General features: G+C 40.9%; 1 protein-coding gene across 4 annotated transcripts in view; it reads right to left on the reverse strand.

The window, feature by feature from the left end:
• Positions 1-12,493, reverse strand: part of LOC118401536 (DNA nucleotidylexotransferase) — a 150,804-nt gene extending 138,311 nt beyond the window's left edge. For 3 of the 4 annotated variants that reach the window (XM_035799160.1, XM_035799143.1, XM_035799133.1), the window contains exons 1-2: positions 12,230-12,493; positions 7,814-7,988 (exon numbers count right to left, since the gene is read on the reverse strand). In XM_035799160.1, coding sequence (XP_035655053.1) covers positions 7,814-7,988; positions 12,230-12,423 — 369 coding nt within the window. In that variant the 5' untranslated portion in view covers positions 12,424-12,493. Of the gene's footprint in view, positions 1-7,813; positions 7,989-8,920; positions 9,099-12,229 lie in introns of those variants that run through there. The other variant, XM_035799152.2, reaches the window with a different exon arrangement.
• Between the last annotated feature and the right edge of the window lie 10,769 nt (positions 12,494-23,262).

Raw genomic sequence — 23,262 nt, forward strand, 5'->3', positions numbered from 1 at the left:
ACTGGTGCATGTGTGATCTCACTGGTGCATGTGTGATTTCACTGGTGCAAGTGTGATCTCACTGGTGCATGTGTGATCTCACTGGTGCATGTGTGATTTCACTGGTGCATGTGTGATCTCACTGGTGCATGTGTGATCTCACTGGTGCATGTGTGATTTCACTGGTGCAAGTGTGATCTCACTGGTGCATGTGTGATCTCATAGGTGCAAGTGTGTGTTGCTTGAGCTCTTTTTGGATTCTACACACAAAGGGTTGATGATCTGTAATGGAATTTAAACACAGTTTGGAAATAACGCTGTCGGAGGTGGAGGAGATAAAGGTCACGAATGTCACCTGCCAGACCGCATTCAAAACCATGTCTGAGGATTTCGCAAATTTCCAAACAACACTTGACAAGCACTCTTCCAAAGGAGACTACCTCGAAAACAGATCGAGGCGCATTAACATTTTAATCGATGGAATTGAGGATGTAAAAACCCATTAGATATTAATGGAGAACAATAAATATAATGACTGTTTTGATACAGATTCAAATTTCCTGAAATTTACCAGAAATTATTTGATCACTTGTGTTTACTATAATGCTAAGCAATTTAACAACCTGTATAGCAGTTTATCTAATTACAAGACAAGCTTATTTTCTAACTTTCATTTGAACGTTCGCAGTATTGGTCACGTTCTGACCTTAGTTCTTTTGTTATGTCTTTGTTTTAGGTTGGTCAGGGCGTGAGTTGGGGTGGGTTGTCTATGTTCGTTTTTCTATGTTGTGTTTTGCGTTTGGCCTGGTATGGTTCTCAATCAGAGGCAGGTGTCGTTAGTTGTCTCTTATTGAGAATCATATTTAGGTAGCCTTTTCCCACCTGTGTTTCATGGGTGATTGTTTTATGTCTTTGTGTATCTCACCAGACAGGACTGTTTCGTTTCGTGTCATTCTCTTTGTTATTTTTGTTTTAGTGTTCTGTGTTTAATAAATTCATCATGAACACGTACCACGCTGCGCATTGGTCCTCAAGTCCTTCATACTCCTCAGACGAGGACGATGAACGTTACAGTATTCTTAAAAATCGTGACCACCTTGTTCATTATCTGTCTTCTCTCAATCATTCATTTTCCTTTGTTGCCCTTTCAGAAAGATGGTTAACTGAAGAGACAAGCATGGTTTTATCACATCTCCGTATAATGCTGTTCACCACTATAGAACCTCAAGAGTCGGAGGAGGAGGAGTGTCCATTTTTGTTCATAAACGTTTTCAACTCTTTGTTAAAGAGAACCCCGCACTTACATCTGATAACAGTGATGATGAATCTCTTTTCATAGAAATTCTCTCTGGTAAATAGTTTATTGGTAGTTTCATTGATAACCTTGCATCAACTTTGGATTTGATTAATAATGAAGATAAAATGGGTTTTCTATTGGCTGATTACAACTTAAACGTATTTAAAAGTGATGAACCCCTCACTGACATCTGGCTTTTTGAATACTTTATACCCCAGCCATCTGTGTCCCCTCGTCTATAAACCCAAAAGATTGATCTTTATTGAAAATATTTGTGCATATTCATTAAATAATGTGGCTAGTACAGGTTCCCTTTATACTGACTTTTCTGAGCACTTCCCAATGTTCCACTTATCTCTGCCAGCTGGAAATGAACATATGGGAATGATTAAAGCCAGAATCTTCAACAAAAGTAATTGTGAGCACTTTAAGACGTTGATATTTCATGGGGAAATGTTTATTACTAGAATTTCCTCACATCGTCCAATTCTGTATTTCACCACTGCTTTCCCTTAGTTAAACCACATAAGAAAGCAGCAGATGGGTTCTGTAAACCTTGGTTTACAACAGGTCTAAAAAAAAATCCTCAGTAAAAAAAAAGACTAGTTGTATTAAAGTTTTGTCACAAATCCCTCTCCCCTGAATTCCCTGAAAACTCACAGGGCTGAGCTTGCTTTAAGCAGGTTTGCAATCGCGTAGTCCTGCCTTATGCAACTGTAGGCCTAAATAAAAGTCAACACACAGTCTATGTCAGCTATTGTGCTTTTTGATTAATTCCAGTTCATAATTTTGGATTGAAAAAGTCTAGATAGCTTAGTCAGCTCGAGTTTGAATATAAACCAAATTTGATCCCCTCCACATTTTCTCACAAACAAACGGCCTATAACTAGGCCTACACAACGTTATTGCTTTGTTTACCCTGGCCAGAGGGACAGGGTGCATAGCAGGCTAGACGATGCAGCTGCCGTTGTTAGTAGCCTACAGTTGATCAGAATGGGAAAAAAGTATAATTTCCATGCAATACAGCATGTCAGATCACTAATGTTTAGGTGCCTGGAGTGATGTTTCATCACGCTTGCTAAATAAAAACTTAGAGGAAAGTGGAGAGTGGACCTTCAGAGACCTGCGCTTTCCTTGAATCTGATTGGTCAGACACACACAAAGCCTGCAGCAGCACTCCAATGTGAAGAACAGAGAAATTGTGAGTACACCAATCATGAGGCAAATCGACAACAACAAAAACGTACTTTGCCCCTCTTTTTAATTATTTGTGTCGATGTACTGTATTTTATACATAATAAAGTACGTTGAAAAGTGCTGGGGCAAATGCCTCCTCGCCACACGTTTTCCGGCAGCCTGGTCATTGTTAATACTTGGTTGAAGCACAATTGCCAGCCATTACAGGTGTGAATAATTTTGAATAAGATGAGTATTGTGTTGGCAGCATCATGTTATGGGTATGCTTGTTACCAATAGTGGCTGTGGAGTATGTTAGAATATTGTTGTTCATCAATGATCGCATACAAATGTACTTAGCTTGAGTAATTTTGACAAAAACAATAGATATGTTGCCCTAAGTGTTGTGCAAGGTTAGTAGAATCTTATTCAAAAATGTTCACAGTTGTAATGGCTGCCAAAGGTGATTCCACCAATTATCTCTGGGGTGTGAAGACATACACAATCAAAACACTTTAATATCTTAAAAACATTTATTTTTATTAAATATAATTTGACTTTCACTTTGAAAAATATGAGTAGGTTGTGTAGTTCTACAGGAAAAGCAATCAAATGAACTAAATGATAAAACTGTGCAAGGTGTGTGTAGACTTTCACTAGCGACCATATGTAAGAGCATGCAAATGTAATCCCGCCCCATGAAGGTCATTATCATATAATATTTTATATAAAAAAATATATATATTTTTTAATATTGATAAATACTTTGATATAAAAATGATAATTATTGATATCAGTAAATACAATTATGGAGTGTACAAAACAGTGCTCTGCTCTTTCCATGACATAGACTGACCAGGTGAATCCAGGTGAAAGCTATGATCCCTTATTGATGTCACTTGTTAAATCCACTTCAATCAGTGTAGATGAACAGGAGGATTTAAAGGATTTTTAAACCTTGAGACAATTGAGACATCCATCCAGAGGGTGAATGGCACACATTTACAGATCCCCTTGTGTATCAAGAAAGGTTCACCACCAAAGGGCATGCAGCCAACTTAACACAACTTTGGGAAGCATTGGAGTCAACATGGGCCAGTATCCTGCTTCCGACGTAGAGTCCATGCCCCGAGGAATTGAGGCTGTTCTAAGAGCAAAAGGGGTGCAACTCAATATTAGGAAGATGTTCCTAGTGTTTTCTATACTCAGTGTATGTTTTCCTACTGGTAAGTACCTAACAGAAATATTACATTTCAATAGTTTTTTAATAGGCAAAATTCCCTTCAGACACACTGTGCAGGGTACAGGGTGAAATATTTATGGTTGTAAAACGCATAATGTTTTTATAGTGTTAGGAAGACCCTGAGGCAAAAGTGTTAGCAAAGCCAGCTCTGAGAATATTGTCTCTCTACACAAGGCTCTTAAATAGATTTATAACTCTCTACTGGAAGCGTGGCACACGTAAATGCCATGGTGTATTGCCTTGTGCAATTTAGAATAGGGATACATCACGGGATAAGCAGTAAAAGAGGCTTGTGGTTACCTTAGGAGACAGGTCGATAAACGTTAACATTGCATCATTAGCTCAGCTTCATGATGACATAGCCACCAGAAATCTATTGATGGGCCAGATTTGAGCATTTCATATGGAATAGCACGAATGGCTGCGCAGGAATGGGAAATAGACATTTTCATATCCGTTGCTGCATAGCTTTGGCACACACTCGTCATATCTTTGCATAATGTTGTCAGAAAGGCAGGCTTGCAAGCCCTTTTGTGATGAGGTTGGTGGGAAGCGGAACTGGGTTCAAAATACTATTTGAAATATTTCAAATACTTTATTTGCTTTAGCTTGTCTGAAGTGTCAGATGGACTGGGTTTGCACATTTGGGTCTTTCTATTGGTTTTTATTACGCCAGGCAAGCTCCATCCAGCCCAGCTAAAGTATTTGAAATGATTTCGAATCACATTTGTACCCAGTTATGGTAGGAAGAAGAGAAGAACCAGACAGTCTATTTCTTTATTCTGTTGTAGATGCCTCCACAGTGCCTTCCAGCAGAAACAAATCTGTGTTTTGGTTAGGAGCGAGCTCCGAGTCCTGATGTTGCGCCGATGGGTCTATTTGACATGCAACAGCAATATGGGGGATCCTTCTGCCGCTGTCAAGCAAACTGAAATGTCTTAATGTGAGCGAAGGCTAGAGAAAGTTAAGTGTTCTCTCTACAATTCCTCTCTTTGACACACCCACGCCCAGACACACACCAATGCGCAAACACAAACACGCACATGCACACACGTACATACACACAAACACACACACACACACACGCAAACACCGACACAAAAAAGCTCCCCCTTAAAATCTGTTAGCATTAAATTCATTAACTTTAGATAAGGATTTTATATTTTATTACTCCTTTATTGAGCGTCACCAGTGACATACCGACTAATCAGTTACCATATGGTAATTAGTATTTTTACAAATGTCGTTGAGAAAATTGACTCAGTATGTTCAAGGTTGCATTTTACTATCTGTCTCTCCTTCTCCAACATCATTCTTTCATGGACTAATTCACACTACCAAGTTTACTTCAATATGATGGTTATTAAATCAATCTTTGAGCATAAAAGCGTTTACACCGCCATTTCTAGCATAAATCATTTTACTGACAAAAAGATCCCACCTTGTCTAGCATATTTTGTCTTGTCGACATTTGGAAAGTGTCCCGGCAAATTTGCTGTTTCTATCAGGCCTGTCATGAAATGTTTTATCTGATATGTACTTTACCCGCATAAAACGAATGTATGGAAACCTGATAACAGAATGGGTTTTAACAGTGTAGATACTGTAGTAGGGTGGCACTTACGGTGAACTCAGGCTACCTCACCTCCCTATAGCAGAGGATGCCTGAGAAAGTGGGCTTGGTGGAGTTGAGGTGGTATTCTGTGTGGAGGAGACCTCCGGACCAGGAGGATCCTGTCCCTTTCCATGTGAAATACTGGACTATTTGCTGAATGTAGACATCCATTTTTGATAAATGTATAATCTCAGATAGCAGAAACGAGTCGCACACCTAGTCTTGTTGCCCCAAAACTGAGTTCCAACCAACCAAACGTAATGTATTATTTTCATTTGGAATTGCCATGGACATGGATAGAACGGGTCAAACTGGATTTAAATGAACACTGGCTCTTAGCAGGCAAACATAAAACATGTCTGCGCTATACTCCGAGTCAATATTCACTAATAAGAAGAAAATCCCCTCGACCACGCCCACAAATTGGGAAAACATTGTCCCCACATTATAAAAGAAGCAACTTCGTTGAACATGTTTTGTCATACAGAAATAACAAAGCATGACAAAATAGCTGCTGTGTTGTTCAATGTACACGTATCCAGGTCAAGAATCCTGACCCGTGGTTAGTAATGCTCCCGCATAGGGAAATATAGCATGCGAGAAGAGCCTGGTGGCTTCAAGCTATTTATTGTGGGTGAGCGGGAAATGTGGGGACCCAGTGTACAAGTAGGCTACACTATGTGTAGCTATGTGTGGAATCACAGGTAAGACATTTAACTTGTTTAGTATCGTCCGTTTGTAACTCCACTCACTACTTGTAGCTGTATAGTCCAATTGTTTGTGTTGTTGGTCTTGGTAGCTAGCTAGCACTCACTAGCACTGTCATTAAAAGGGGCATGAGGTAAGCCATACAATATTATGTTTTTCTAAATAGTCAGAATGCTCGGGAGCAGGCAATGTTGAAAAGTCATCTTTAGACATGTTGTGCTTTTCATAAATGTTGTTTTTAAATGACTAAAACAAGCAGACAAGAAAATTGCGTTTGGAAAATGTCAAGATTTTGGTGTGAGGCAATGGGGTAACATAGGTACACTCAGGTTGTATTCCCCACAGGCAGGTGGGACTGTGATGTTCTATTTCATGCCGGCTGGGACTATTTGACAGACACTACCGGTCAAAAGTTTTAGAACACCTACTCATTCGAAAGGGTTTTTCTTTATTTAAAACATGAATTGTAGAATCATAGTGAAGACATCAAAACTATGAAAAAACACATATGGAATCATGTAGTAGCCAAAAGTATTAAACAAATCCAAATGTATTTTATATTTGAGATTGTTCAAATAGCCACCCTTTGCCTTGATGGCAGCTTTTCACATATGTTTAACACTTTTTTGGTTACTACATGATTCCATATGTGTTATTTCACAGTGTTGATCTCTTCATTATTATTCTACAATGTAGAAAATAGTAAAGAAAATAAAGTAAAACCCTTGAATGAGTAGGTGATCTAAAACTTTTGACCGGTAGAGTAAGACCATGGGCCAAGAGGCCATGATATAGACTTGAACCAATCAACATAGCTAAAATGAACACTCCAATGCACCAATCACACAGACATGTTGTAGTCTTCTGCAGCAATTAAAGGTGCACTCCAGGATATTAAGAATAACACATTATATTAAATGATATATACATGTATATATTTTGCAGGACATAACATATCTTGCTAAATGGATGACTAGTACACAAAAAACGGGGACTACTTTTTGCTCATGAGCACCACTTTCAAAACTACTGGCTGAAATTATACAAAAGTTTGTCAGTGCATCTATAATGAAATACTACAGTATTACAAACAGCCCCACCAAGATGCTCATCTGCTAGCAAATGGTTTCAGTGGGGGGAGAGGCCTATATTGTGTGTGACTCCTCAGACAAATTAATTCAACTCACCCTCTGTCTGTATTTTTCAGAACTACAGTATCTATACTGTATTCCCTTTGTTTTCCTAAATATACTCTCTTGCACATACACACACATCCACACTCGCTACACACATACACATCTCCAGGCCATCAGACTGTTAAATAGTCACCACTAACCGGCCTCCACCCAGCCCTGAAGTTTAGTCACTGTTACTAGCCGGCTACTACCCTGTACTCAACCCTGCACCTTAGAGACTGCTGCCCAATGTACATAGTCATTGAACACTGATCACTTTAATAATGTTTACTCTTTTACCCATTTCATATGTATATACTGTATTCTAGTCAAGGCTCATCCTACACAACTACTGATGTACACATATTTTCTATTCATATGCTGTCCATAATGTCTGTACACACCATCATATACATATATATTTATTTTACGGACTCATTGTCATTGCTCGTCCTGATATTTCTTTATTCCTTTACTTGTATTTTGGGGATTTGTGTGTAACACAACACCCACACACACACACACACACACACACAGCGGTAAATGCCCACACACACACACACGCACACACACAGCGGTAAATGCCCACATACACTCACACTGACCACAGGTTCCCTCACCTGAATACAGTGCCTGGTCTCCACTCTGACAGGTCTCCCCTCCCTCATGCTGTCCGTGAACCAGGAGATGTCCAGCACAGCCACTCTGGAGGCATCCCTCAGACCATGTCCCATCAGCCACGCCCACAACACCTCAGCCTGATTGTCCTCCGCCACCACGTGAGTGACATCATCACTGCACAAGGAACAGGAAGAAGGGAGTCACAGGTCAGTAAAATTACAGTAAAACTTTACATAAAGCCTGCAGGTATAATACCTTATGATGTGGTTACAAGTGGGGGCTACACATCGCTAGCGGAGGAGTCGTCCAGTGGCTACAGAGAGCTGAGGACTAAGGAAAATGTCAGGACCGGCAAGCCAGGCGTGATGTGCATTCACAATTGAGATCCATAAAGATATGCATTCACCTACAGCAGGATTGGGAAACTTAATGTTGCTAGTTAGAATAGTAGAAAACTTAAGGTGCAATTTCGGCCTCTCGTGGTGAGTTCAGATGTTTTATGGCACCCACCTCATTCAAAGTTGCCCATCCCTGACCTAGAGTATCCCACAGCTCCATAGGGATCCTCACAACAGACGTGTCTGGTTTTCTCCCACCCGGAAACCCTCTCTGTTCCACCAGTGTGTAACTACCATACCAATGAGCCAATCAGAGCACCTGTCCATGCATGATTATCCTCCCCATGCTCCTTCTTCTCCTCCTGTCTCCTAACTGAGGTAAAACAGTGGAACGGCTCCTTACGGCCCTCCCAGGACATCCCAACAGCCTAACAGAGCGTCACTTCAGCAGAGAGGCAAAGGCCTAATTGGCCAAATCAGCAGTGAATCTTATGCTCTGTCTGACTGCTCTGTGTACTGGTTGGTTGATTGGTTGGCCTGCCGCTGAGACCAGGTTTAGAGAGGCTCCACAACAATAACAGCAACAGAGTCAGGCTCATCAAAGATAACACAAACAGTATGGGTGGATAGAGCATATAATCACATTCAATATCTTTGCGCAGGTGTGAATATGACTATATTATCACCAAACTGAGAGAAAAAAATATTTTACACACTGTCAACATCAACTTTGGAAGTTATTGTGGTGTACTGAATATTTTTATTTACCGACAAAGAAGTGGTGAAATTGTCCTTCAGATTAATCGCCATCTGTTGATTCTTACAAAAAAACAGGAAGCCTTTCAAAATGTCACAATCGAGTGTGGACTGATGTAGATATTCAACTCTGTGCTTAAATTGATATATAGGTACTGAATTTAGCCATGGTGGATAAATAAAAAAGAGTGCTCTCTCAAGGATAAATAACTGAATGCTCTCTCTCATTCACTCACTGCTCTTTTACTCACTGCCCTCTAAACAGAAACACAGCCCCTATAATCTAGGCCAAAATCCTGATATTTTTCTGACTTGCGACCAGCAGTGAATATAAAATGGCATGGCAGATAGATATGCAAATTAGCAAGCATGCCCTGCTGCACCAGATTGGAGTTCCCAGGAACAGTGGGACCCTGAGCTCCAGCGCAGTGAGCAAGGACAGGCTAAAGTCAATGGGGTTCAGATAGGGAGCGCTGACGCCTGTGCTAACTGGAGTGTACACTGCATCCTACTGCATCCCACTAGGAGATCCAAGATCAAGATTACGGAAGGTGTGTGTCGATAACAGAATTATCGACATGCCATTAATTTCACAGCAGCTAAAGCCAAAATCCCAACCTAGCTGGTCACTCAAAACTCCCACGATAACCTCACAATTCAGAAAACTTGATAATGCTTAAGGTGTTGTGTATTTGCGTTTCAGAGTTGAAATTAGAATGGTGGATTTATCTAAGTGGCTAAACTGATCAGATCACACTTGATAAATTATAAATGAAGGTTTGTGCCTCTCATCCACCTCACGAACAGCATTCAGCCGCACCAAACAATGTATGTGTGCCTGCTTGCGTGTGTGTGTGTGTGTGTGTGTGTGTGTGTGTGTGTGTGTGTGTGTGTGTGTGTGTGTGTGTGTGTGTGTGTGTGTGTGTGTGTGTGTGTGTGTGTGTGTGTGTGTGTGTGTGTGTGTGTGTGTGTGTGTGTGTGTGTGTGTGTGTGTGTGTGTATAACGTTCAAGAGAATATCTTGTTTGTGTAAGGCTGTGTTAGGGAGGTGTTATCAAAACTGCCACTAATATCAAACTGTCTGCTAGGCAGAATGTCAGTTCGAGGCGCACACACGGCCTATTTCCTGTGGTTGGTTTCAAACAATTGTATCAAGCCAAGTGTAACCGTAGAGGCGTTCAAGCTGTGTTTCTGGGAAAGCTGCCATCATCCGCAGCCTGGTGCGATGCGGAGCTGGCAGCAGCTCTGTTCTACAGCCTCCCAGTTCGCCTCCTCCCACTGGTGCCCCTCAGGCAGACCTATACAGCTCTATCTGCCTGGCTGAGCTTGATCAGCTCAGTATCGCTAGCTACCGCTGCCACCCAGCTATGGCACAATGGATCATTAAATGAACCTGTGGCTGGCTGTTGGCTCCATGTCAATTCAGCAAGCCATGACACCCACCATCTCAGATGTTTCTGAAATCGTTTCTGTAGTCAGGAAGAGAAGTTAAGCATTCCCGGAAGCATTATTTTGTTGCAATATAATTTGACCTCTGAGAAATTAAGCTAATTGATTTCACCCAAATTGGCCATTTTACATTTGAAGGATTCATATACATTGTATTTGGAAGGTATTTAGACCCCTTGAATTTTTCCACATTTTGTTCAATTACAGCCTTATTTTAAAATGGATTACCACCATGCCACCACCATGCTTCACTGTAGAGATGGTCCCAGGTTTCCTCCAGATGTGTCACTTGGCATTCAGGCAAAATAGTTCAATCTTGGTCTCTTGTCTCTCATGGTCAGAGACCTTTAGGCAAACTCCAATTGGGCAATCATGTGCCTTTTACTGAGGTGTGGCTTCCGTCTGGTCACTCTACTATTAAGGCCTGATTGATTGAGTGCTACAGAGATGGTTGTCCTTCTGGAAGGTTCTCCCATCTCCACAGAGGAACTCTGGAGCTCTGTCAGAGTAACCACCGGATTCTTGGTCACTTCCCTGACCAAGGCCCTTCTCCCCCGATTGCTCAGTTTAGCCGGGCGGACAGTTCTAGGAAGAGTCTTGGCAGTTTCAAAGTTCTTCCATTTAATAATGATGGAGGCCGCTGTGTTTTTGGGATCCTTCAATGCTGCAGAAATGTTTTGGTACCCTTCCCCAGATCTGTCTCTCGACTCAATCCTGTCTCAGAGCTCGACGGAAAATTCCTTCAACCTCACGGCTTGGTTTTGCACTATCAACTGTGGGACCTTATACAGACAGGTGTGTGTCTTTCCAAATCATGTCCAATCAATTTCATTTACAACCAAGTTGTAGAAACATGAGCTCAATTTCGAGTCTTAAAGCAAAGGGTCTGAATACTTATGTAAATAAGGTATTTATGTTTTTTAATGTTGAATAAAAAAACTTTTTTTTTTGTTGCTGTTTTTGCTTTGTCGTAATGGGTTATGTGTATAGATTGATGAGGAACATTTTTTATTTAATCCATTTTAGAATAAAGCTGTAAGTAACAACATGTGGAAAAAGCCAAAGGGTCTGAATACTATCCGAATGCACGGTAATATTTAATAATTATAGTACCTAACATCCGATTTGGACCATTTTTTCCCCATCCAACATTTGAATGTGAGTACAACATTTTCACAATAGGCCTGAAGGAAACAGCAAGTTGGTCAGTAAACTTTCCAAATGTCTACATAACAAAATATGGCAAGATGGAATCATTTTCTGCCTGTAAAATTAATTATGCAGTTCAGGCTGTAACAACATAATGTGGAATACAAGATTGGTGTGGGTTGTGATGGGTCTGTTTGTGGCTTTTGACCATTTCTTTGGATTCCTCATGTCTATCTCATTGTTTGGTCCAAATTGGATGTTGGGTAATATATTTATTCAATTTTATATAAATTAAAATAGCCAATTTGGGTGCAATCAATTGAGTTAATTTCATAAAGATTTAATTCTATTTCAACAAAATAATGTTGCAGGAATGCTAATCTTACCTGTTTCTAACAACATAAAACATTTCAGAACAATCTGAGATGGTGGGTGTCGAAATTGTGTCTTTATTGTGCTATTTGAGGTGGAACAACCCGCCTGTTATACAGGCTATTGTGTGGTGGCTGGTGTGCGATTCCTTCTTAATACACAATGACATTGCTTGGAACCAAGAAACGTCAAACAATCAGACATAGAGCAACAACATTATGACCAGGAGGTTATGGAAAAACATGACATAGGGCCAACCATAACACAATCAATACCTTCATTTGACCGTTAAAACAAGGAAACCAAAATAAATCTATTTGACTTGAGAATTACAGTGTGCTGGTTGGCCTACCTGAGGACATCTTCCACCCTAAAGCCTTTTGACCTGGCCAGGCTGGTCAGAAAGTTCCTTCTACTGCTGCCCATCTTCCTCTCCACCAGATACAGAGTCACCTCCTTGAACTTGACCTCTACCTGACCCTGAGCACCAGCCTCAACCGGCCTCTTCCTCTTTTTCACAAGAGCTAGCATGCCAGCATGGTTCATCTCTTTGGGATGAGCTTCAGAAAGTGGAGCACTTAAACTTGAAACTCGTTTTGCTTTCTCAAAGGTCTGTATTGTGTACCTCGCACCTCTTGCTTCGAGGAAAATGCTTGTTTTGGTGATGCCACAGTTGTTGGCCTCTTATTTGTCAACACAAGGATAAACTGGCAGTTGGAATGAGGTCTGTGAGGGGCTGACAGACAGGAAGCCTCTGGCAAAGCAACAGGTGTTTATGATTTGGATTTTATTAGGCAGAGATCAACTGCCGCAATCAAACAATGACAAAGAGGAAAAAACATAAATAACTTATGGTTGGCCTATTAGAGGGGCTTCGTGAATCCACATAGAATGGATTGAAAATGTATCTACATAGAATCTAATGAGGAAAAGCAAAGCCATGTTAACAATACCAATGAAACGGGGCCCAGAAAAAAATTACAGTTAGATTATTATTATTATTATTAATCGGGATGATTCTGGACTGCAGGTTAGAGCAAAACCTTTTTCCAGGGGTCAATTATTAGGACTATTTTGTCCAAATTGGGGGTGTGCATATGGTGGTCAGTTTTGAAACATTATTAGGTCATTAAAGCATAAGTATAATTTTGAGATGTTTCTCAACTCCTCAGATAAGACACTAGAATGGACTGAAATTATTTTGTCGCTTGAGTCTTTGAATGGATGTTCAAGTCCCTGTCCAAGGATATAAAAACACTCAAAAAGGTCATCCCAAGGCAATTTGAAGTAAATGTCCCTAATCCAATGGCAAGTCTAATGGCAATGGATGGCTCTGAACTATACAATGTCTATTTTCCAACAAAAGAATGTGAGAAACAGAGAAGAGAGGCCTGGGGTGTATTCATTCTGCCGATTCTGTTGCAAAACGTTTCTTAAATGGAAGCAAACGGAACAAAACGGGGAGGGACTTACCTGAATTTGTCCAATGGAAACCTTTGGCGGAATAAATACATTCCAGAAATCCCTCTTTGTAGCAAACAATGGGCGTGTTCGCTTGCTCAGTCGGTGAATTGCACATTCGCAGTTGCCCCTCCCACGCATGCCTGCCTCACATGGAAAAACTTTAGACCACAGGAGGTTGGTGGCACCTTAATTGGGGAGAACGGCTCGTGGTAATGGCTGGAATGGAATAAGGGGAATGGTATCAAATATATCAAACATGGTTTCCATGTGTTTGATGCCATATCATTTGCTCCATTCCAGACATTATTATGAGCCGTCCTCCCCTCAGCAGACACCACTGCTTTAGACGTTCCTGTTTTTCTACATTCAAAAGACTACAGTAGCCACAATTCTGTTGACAACCTATTTCCTGTAGTTTCAAAGTCATTAAACATTTTGTTAAATGTAATGAAGTAACATGTTTTATTTCTACTTCAAAACAGAGCAGACTTTGTTAAAACTTCATTGGGATAGAGGGCAGTATTTTCACGTCAGGATGAAAAGCGTGCCCAAAGTAAACTGCCTGTTTCTCAGGCCCTGAAGCTAGGATATGCATATAATTGGTAGATTTGGATAGACACTTTAGAGTGTTTTCTAAAGCTGTTAGAATGATGTCTGTATGGGTAAAGCAGAACTGATATGGCAGGCGAAACACCGAGGACACACCATCCCAAAACATAAAAATTCAGCTTACCACTGTTTTCAATGGCTAGTACTATAATTAAGCCCAAGTCCTCCCACATCGCAGTTCCTAGGGCTTCCACTAGACAACAGTCTTTAGAAAGAGTTTCAGGCTGTTTTTTTTTTAAATGACCCAGAAATTGTAGTTTTTCTAGGTGGCTCCCATTTTGGCTGTAGTGTTTCCAAGCGTGTGGAGGAAAGCGCGTTCTTTCTTATTTATCTCAGGTAACGAACATACTATTCTTCGTCTGAAATGTATTGTGTGTTTGCGTATTAGGATACCTAAGGTTTGATTATTAACATTGTTTTACTTGTTTGGAAAAGTTTATTAGTATTGTTTGGGATTCATTTTGTATGCATTTTGATCTAGGGAAGCTGAGTGGATTATTGACTGAAGGGCGCCAGCTAATCTGAGTTTTTATGGATATAAAGAAGAACATTATCGAACAAAAGGACCATTTGTGATGTAACTGGAACCTTTTGGAGTGCCAACAGAAGAAGATCATCAAAGGTAAGGCATTTTTTATATTACATCACTATTTCTGATTTTCGTGTCGCACCTCCTTGGTTGAAATATGTTTGTCATGCATTTGCATGATGGGGCGCTGTCCTCAGATAACCGCATGGTTTGCTTTCGCCGTAAAGCCTTTTTGAAATCTGACACGGTGGCTGGATTAACAAGAAGTTAAGCTTTATTTTGATGTATTACACTTGTGATTTTATGAAAGTTCAATATTTATAGTAAATTAATTTGAATTTGATGCTCTGCCATTTCACCGGATGTTGTCGAGGTGTCCCGCTAGTGGGACGCCAATCCCAAACAGGTTTTAATGGCATGTATTAAATAATTTCATTCAAATAAATTGACTCATCCGGATAAGTATACCTGGATGCACATGTATTAACTTTGAAAAATGGATTTCTTTGTTTGGGCTAATGGTTATGGCTAATGGTTTATACCTGAGCATATGGCACATGGTAATTGTCTGCAATTCACACCTCCCAGTATAGATGGCGATACTATTATTCCCCCACTGGGTCAAACAGCTGCAAAGACAAAGGCATGTTTACACCAGCTACTAGGCGAGTTGACTCCTTGCACATCTAGACAGCCAATACTCTGTTGCTAGGCAGAAACTTAAGTGGTGTGTGTAATCGAGCTGTTCCTTCTCACTTCATCTAACCTGACCTCGGCCTGAATTCCTCACTCCTCTCTAATCCACGGCAATCCAACCTTATCTGCCACACCTTGATCTGTTTCACCTGTCTTTGTGATTGCCTCCACCCTCCTCCAGGTGTCATCCATCTTCCCCATTATCCCCTGTGTATTTATACTTGTGACCTCTGTTTGCCTGTTGCCAGTTCATCTTGTTTGTCAAGTCAACCAGCATTTTTGTGTCAGATCCTGCTTTTCCCCAGTCTCTCTTTTCTTGTTCTCCTGGTTCTTGACCCTTGCCTGTCCTGACCCTGTACCCACCCGCCTGACCACTCTGCCTGACCCTAAGCCTGCATGTTGTCCTGTACCTTTGCCCCACCTCTGGACTACCGACCTGTGCCTGACCTGAGCCTGCCTGCCGTCCTTTAACTTTGCCCCTGTTGCTGTAATAAACATTGTTACTTTGACACGGTCTGCATCTGGATCTTACCTCTATACCCAATCTTATCAGTGACCACAACCAAGTGATTGCCTTTTTCCTCACTCAGTAACTTTCCATACCCCTTAGTTCTTATCCACCCTCATAATGACCCCACCATATACATACATGTATACATATATACTTATACATGTAATCATTAACTTCTAGTATAGCAAGTACTGTATATTTCAAGAGAGAATCCAACAGTCACTCCTTTTTTTAATAGTTACTCATTCCTTTCAACATGATATACAATTTGAAATGACTTATAAATGAACAGAAAATTAAACATGATTAACATTCCTAGTTGATTTGTATGTTTACACCTCAGAGACTTTTGGCCTCTGATTTATAATCACACTATGCACACTCTTATTCCCCCTCCTATTGTACAACTGATAATGGCATTTCGGCTGGAGCGTTTGACGTACTCCCTTTCCAGTGATAGCGAAAGACTTGAAAAGGAAAAGAAAACACAAAACACAACAAGTATTAATAATGCGTTAAGCTTTGCATAACTATATATGCAGAAAAAAAGTTTGATACATGACGATCCCCACTCCCTCTTAGCCTGACTATATACCTTCAGGATACTGTTCTGCTGGGGTCCACAATAATGAAGGCCCTAAAATACCTCCTTAGGCTTTCACCCAGTCTTCCCCCGTTAGGGCACAGGTTAGAAAAGATGCTCCCTTCATGGTCACCCAATATACACGTGCAGTGGCCTTAATCAACTTTACCTCATCTTGAGGCAAATCGGCACTGTAACGCCTCCAGGAGCTGATATCCCAGCAATGCTAACAAGTTCACCCCTGCTACCACTAACACTGCCCACTGCTTCAAAATACACCTCATTTGCGCCGTAGTCCAGTTCTATGCTGTTACTATAGCATCCTTCACCACTACTACTGCTCATTCAGTTGCTGTCCCTACAGCCGTGAGAATAGCTATTGTATTGAATCTGTCTCCTGCTCCTGATCTCCTATTGCCTTTGTGGTTCACCAATAGATCAAGAATTTAATATTTCAGATACTCCCTAATTGTCTCCCAACCCATACCCAGTTTTCTAGACACCAACATCTCCACTGATATCCTGTGTTCTGCTACAGTCTGTATCTGTGGATAATACTTCCGTGTGCTCAGGTTAGGGACACATCTCTCATCCCAAGGCCGATCTACACCCCACCCCTTTGTGAACACCCTCGTTACAGTGTGAACTTTAGGTCACAACGGTTGATAAGCAGCAACCTTCTAACAATTTCCTTTTACAGTCACTTGGTCCCAATCTTCTGGGAGATACGTCAAGTGTTTGCGGGTTTGTTAGGAATGGGGGAGAGATTAGTGGCGTTGGAAGAGTATCCAACCGTACAAAACTCTGTGTCACATGTTTCTGAATCACACTCTGTGGGAGATGTGATGCTATTATTACAGCAAACCTCCCTTCCGGTGATGTGGCCTCCTGTATACAAGGATCTGTGGCTATTCTTTCAAGCGTTGTACCTTCTTGGATGAAGCCCTCACTGAAAGTTCACAATAGTGTCTGAAATGACAACACTATCTCTGCTACTCCCACCTACTCCCACCACTTGACTTTATAGTAGTCTCTATATTGTGCATAGTTAGCTGTCCGTTCCTCTACTATGTGCTTTCCCCTGTATCACTATACACAAGGAGTGGTATCGTTCCCCAGAGACTCTATTTCCCACTTCCTTAATCTATGAGCCTCACAAATCTCCGCCCCAGTCATATTAAATTCCGCTTTCCCAAATCCCTGTAATGTTAATGCCTTGGTTTTTGGAACTCCGTAGAATGCACTGATATCGATCCTACCAGGATCTGTCATATGGAAACATTCTGCCTCAAACATTCTGTCCCCTATGTACATTGCCTCTGACCTCAAGTACATTTGCACCTAGATTATTCCATCTAACCCATAACACGTTAATCACTACTGCTGTGCCACTCACATAGTTATAAACATACTAAGACATGCTCAAGTCAATTAGTCAGTTCTGGCACAATGATCACTCACATGTTCCATGCCACCTAGAAAACATTGTTTGTTATCCCACTCAGTTGTACCCAGTCTTCTTCTTCCTCATCATTGGAGGTCAATGGTAAAACAAAGCCCCTACTATCAATGTCCCTATTACGGTTAGCCCACGCTACCATCTACTGTGTTCTCTGATAACCTCCCTCTCGGAGGACACGAAAAGATAAGGTTTCCTGGGAGGAAAGCCTCCCTAGACTCAATGGATTTTTACGAATATTGAATTAGTTTCAGAAACCACTTTGTGCTCTCCTCACAGCTTAAGGGCAGCGCTCTCTCTCTCTCCTTCTCTCCTTTCCAAATCACAATTAGAACTATTGATAAATTATCCATCCCAAATTTGGAATGACAGTCCTGAGTGCTTCACTTTGAGTCTATCATCAAATTCCTGACTCTCAACTTATCACACACCGACACTGGCAGAATGTACAGGCAGGGGGAAATATATATACAGTATGTACTACTCATATTACCAGCATTAACTTTTCTCATCACAGCCACCGTTTATCCCTGTCTCACATTGTCGTGAGTGGCATGTTAATGACAGATAGGTATCTCTATATATTTTTTTGTGTGCAGACCCCCACAATCAACCTGATACCCCAAATACACAGTTTAGAGCAACCCTAAATCTATTACGGTTACAGTTGACAACCCCCCTCCTTCCCATTACTCATTCTTCTGACTTCTCTTAATTTTCTTCTTCCGATAGCGTTACAGTACATCTTCCCAATGGCACACATGTAACTCATGCCTGTCGAAGTTGATGGCCCTTGATAATGTCCCGATTTCAATATCTGGGGAATAATCCGTTTTTCCCAAGTGAACGAATGTCTCACCTGAGCCTCCACCACCATTCTGTACAGTCCATTCTTTCTTTTTCATTTTCCGACCAGTGCACCAGCAGCATGAGAGGAGTTTGGACATGATCTCTCTCCATACTCACTCCACATGCACGGTCTCAGGACTCATTCCGCACTCCTTGCTAGCTCGGATTAAGGTCTCAGGTAGAAGTGGTGCAGGACAGGGCCGTAGTGAACGCCATTGTCGCCATTACTTCAGTCAGTTAGAGGGGGTGAGGCTCACACTCTTCTTGGTCGAATTATCTCTTCCATGCACCTAGATGGCATCTGGAGTCACTCTCACCATAACTTCGAGACTGGACCTACAAGAACAGTATAGGGCATGTCTGATTTGGGAAATCAAGACAAACTATTCACTGTATGACAAATTATTACATTTTATTTTATTAATACAAATATTTCTAAGACAAATGTCAAATACAACACACTGTTGAAACAAATTAGCTTATACTCCCTTATCATATTGGCGACCTCACCTCAGAGTTACAGGGTCAGGGAGTTAGAGGGCTAACCCTTTGGGAGAAATCCCGACCAGACAGCAAACTCAATCTGGTGAGGTTTGTATTGAAGCAAAGACAAACGCAAATCAACCAAAACAACAACACTTCATATTGTTTGATTAGGGCTAAACTTTGAACATTGAGATATTAAAGACATGATAGATCAGACGCATAGTATATAAAGGAGTAAGATCTGTAGAAGGACAGAGTGGCTGTGGAATGTGCTGGGTGGACGAGAGGACATCACAGGATTGCTATAGGGGAGCGGATGGACATCTGTGGATTAGGCAAAGGAGGGGTTGAGGTCAGGAGGTCAGGTCAGATCCCCTGAAGGGAGTAATAAGGGTTTAGTATCCTGTTACCCTCTTCCTGTCGAACCATAAGATGTAAGGATTGGAGAGAAGGAGGAGTGTCCAAATTGGGGTATATATAATTGTGATGGTGAGAACATGCTTTTGTCTGAATGTCGACCCTTTGTGAAGAATTCAACTTGGTTAAGCTTCTCTAGTCTCCGTGAGTTATTTACTCTGAAATTAGAACCTAACAGACGATTTGTAGTTAAACCAAAGAGTCCAGATCAGTGGAGCAGAGCTGGCAACAAACTAGGTAGGCTAGTTCCTATATCTGTTTCCACTTATTTTGACATCTTTGGGAGATGAGAATCGTAGGCTGAACAAATTATGGGATACGGACTTGGAGAGCCTGAGTTTAATTCGATAGGCCCATTGTATATCGACCGGTAGTAGCTTTATGGTAGATGGTAAGTCCCGGAAGGTAAACTCGTACAGGCTGGTACCTATAGGGTAAGTCCTAGGGTGTAAATCCCTAGTAGGTTGGTTCCTGCTAGTACTATAAGTATAGATTAAGTCCCGGAAGGTAAACTCAAGCAGGCTAGTACCTGTGGGGTAAGTCCTAGGGGGTAAATTCTGATTGGGATTGTTCATGTGAATACTATGAGAATAGGGTGAGTCCCGGAAGGTAAGCCTGCGCAGACTGAAACCTGCGAAGGGTAAGTCCAAGCGGAGTAAATTCTGGGTGGGGTTGGTTCCCTGCTAAAACTGTAACGAGAGGACAAAAGGCCCAGTTTCAGTGGCAATAAAAGCGTAGGGTGTGAGTGTGAGTGTGTCACGCCCTGGCCATAAAGAGGTTTTTATTCTCTATTTTGGTTAGGCAGGGTGTGACTAGGGTGGGCATTCTAGTTTCTTTATTTCTATGTTTTCTATTTCATTGTTTTCGGCCGAGTGTGGTTCCCAATCAGAGGCAGCTGTCTATCGTTGTCTCTGATTGGGAATCATACTTCGGTAGTCCTTTTTCCCTCTTTCATTTGTGGGTTCTTAATTTTGCACGGGTTGTTATTTTGCCCTGCAGAACGTCACGTTCGTATTTTGTTTTGTTGTTGTCGGTGTTCAGTTAACCTTTTTGGGATAAGGGGCAGCATTTTCACTTTTGGATGAATAGCATGCCCAGAGTGAACTGCCTCCTACTCTGTCCCAGATGCTAATATATGCATAGTATTATTAGTATTGGATAGAAAACACTCTGTAGTTTCTAAAACGGTTTGAATGATGTCTGTGAGTATAACAGAACTCATATGGCAGGCGAAAACCCAAGAAAAATCCAATCAGGTGGGAGTGGGACATCTGAGGTTTGTAGTTTTTCAAAGCTTGGTCTACTGAATACACATTGAGATATGGATGAGGTTGCACTTCCTACGGCTTCCACTAGATGTCAACCGTCTTTTGAAACTTGAATCAGGATTCTACTATAAAGGAGGGGCTCAGGAGACCTCTTTGAGTCAGTGGTCTGGCAGGGAGCCTTGGTCATTTATTGTCGAACTGGGATTCCTGGGAGTGCCTTCTGATGAAGAGTGAATATTTATGGTGTTGTTTCTAACTTTGTTGATTCCAAAATGGCGGACATTCCTCTGGCTGTTTTGGGCTCTGAGAGCCTTTCTCAGATTATGCTTTTTCCATAAAGTTTTTTTGAAATCTGACACAGCGGCTGCATTAAGGAGAAGTCTATCTTCAATTTTGTGAATAACACCAGTATCTTTTATCAATGTTTATTATGAGTATTTCTGCAATATCCCCGTTTGTTTTGGAATCAAAACATTACTGCATGTAACGCGCCAATGTAAACTGAGATTTTTGGATATAAATATGCACATTATCGAACAAAACATACATGTATTGTGTAACATGATGTCCAATGAGTGTCATCTGATGAAGATCATCAAAGGTTAGTGATTCATTTTATCTATATTTCTGCTTTTTGTGACTCCTATCTTTGGCTGGACAAATGGCTGTGTGTTTTTTTTAACTTGGCGGTGATCTAACATAATCATATGTTGTGCTTTAGCTGTAAAGCATTTTTGAAATTGGACATGATGGGTAGATTAACAAGATGTTCATCTTTCATTTGCTGTATTGGACTTGTTAATGTGTGAAAGTTACATATTTCAAAAAAATATTTTAGAATTTCGCACGCTGCCCTTTCAGTGGAATGTTGTCGCGCCTGCGGTAGAAAGGTTAATAAACACATGGAATGAACACGTACCATGCTGCGCTTTGGTCCACTTCTTTCCATGACAATCGTGACAGTGTGTGTGAATGGGAGGTTAGTTTTGTGCCTTGTTGGGGTGGTGAACCATGGCAGATTATGTGGAAATAGGAAGACAAGTGTGAATAATTTTGGTGATGTGTGTTTTCAATAATAGGGATATTGGAGGAAATAAGTCATCCATATTCTCCTGTAATACATTTGCAGAGACTATGGTATCGGTTCTAAATACAAGGTATTAAGTGTCGTGACCAATTAATTATTTACCGGGGAAGTGTGTAGTGCTATCTTAGAAAATAGTTAATAGAAGGTGTGTATTATAGGCGGGAGTGAAGTAATCTAAGATACCCTGAACACCGTCGGGAGAGTTTAAGGAATAATAACTATTGATATGGCGACAAACAGCTCCGATTCTCCCTGTAATGTAGAGCTAGCATAATTGTTTTCATCCATGGAGGCGCTGAAAGAAGAGCACAAGCATTCTACCAATTCGACTGGAATATGGGAAAAATTGCAGAGTAGATCAAGTAGATCAAATTGGACAATATTTTCCCGCTGACGGAGAATTCAAATCAAATAAAGAATTCAGGGAGGCTATTATGACTTGGCATAAAGACGTAAAAATAGAATCAAAAGCTCAATATGCCAACATTTTGATTCTATCAACAAAAAAATGCATCACGATAAACCCAGAATGAGTACCAGTACGCTACCACAGAAAGACTGGGAACGGGAGTGTATTGATAGAATGTGCAATTATGCTTTGATGACAGGTTTGAACCCTGTGATCAAAACGGTATTTGCGGGGTTAGTAAGATTTAATTCAAGACAATGTTTTGAGAATGGAATATAACTCCTCTCACATCGCAGACGTGCGAGGGGTTAATAGGGCCATAGAGAAAATCACTACCTATAGTTTCAATGGCCAAGATAAGACAAAGGAACGTAGTGAAAAAACATCAAAGCGTGAGGAGATTGTCCCACATCTAAAACAGGGAGCTATCAGGCATTGGAAGAATGAGTGTAAGGTGATACTGGATCCTACTGCATTCGAAGGAAATGCCACTATACAAGAGTTTGCATCTTTTTCAAAAGAGCAACAACTAATCGTTTTGAGATTAGCAAGAATGGAACTCTCACCTAGGGATGTATAGTCTCTGTTCGATCAATAAGTGGTTCATAGAGATTACAGTTTCTATGTGGAGGAAGACGTATGAGATCACGTTTTACCTAGCCTAGGCCAGGGATTAAGTTTTGCGGATTCCTTGCAATGAGAAATTGGCTCAATTTGCAGGAAAATGTATTCTGGGTTGAACAATCTGTATTTTGGGTTGAATAATGGATTCTAAAGGTAACAAATTTAAATTAGATGGCCAAACACTCCTTGCAAACTCAGAAAGCCTTATTTTTTTTATATATATCATGAGACATTTTATGTGGTTTTATTTTTAATAGATTTACGTTTTATGTCGTCTTATTCTGGAATAGAATTCTAGAATGGTCGAAAGGGTGGAGGGGTCACGAGGAATTGGTATAGGGGTTACCGAACCTAAAATGAACTTGAAATAGTTGTATGTGGTGTGGTGGTTATG

The sequence above is a fragment of the Oncorhynchus keta genome, chromosome 2 (genome assembly GCF_023373465.1).
Source record: "Oncorhynchus keta strain PuntledgeMale-10-30-2019 chromosome 2, Oket_V2, whole genome shotgun sequence".
NCBI lineage: Eukaryota > Metazoa > Chordata > Actinopteri > Salmoniformes > Salmonidae > Oncorhynchus > Oncorhynchus keta.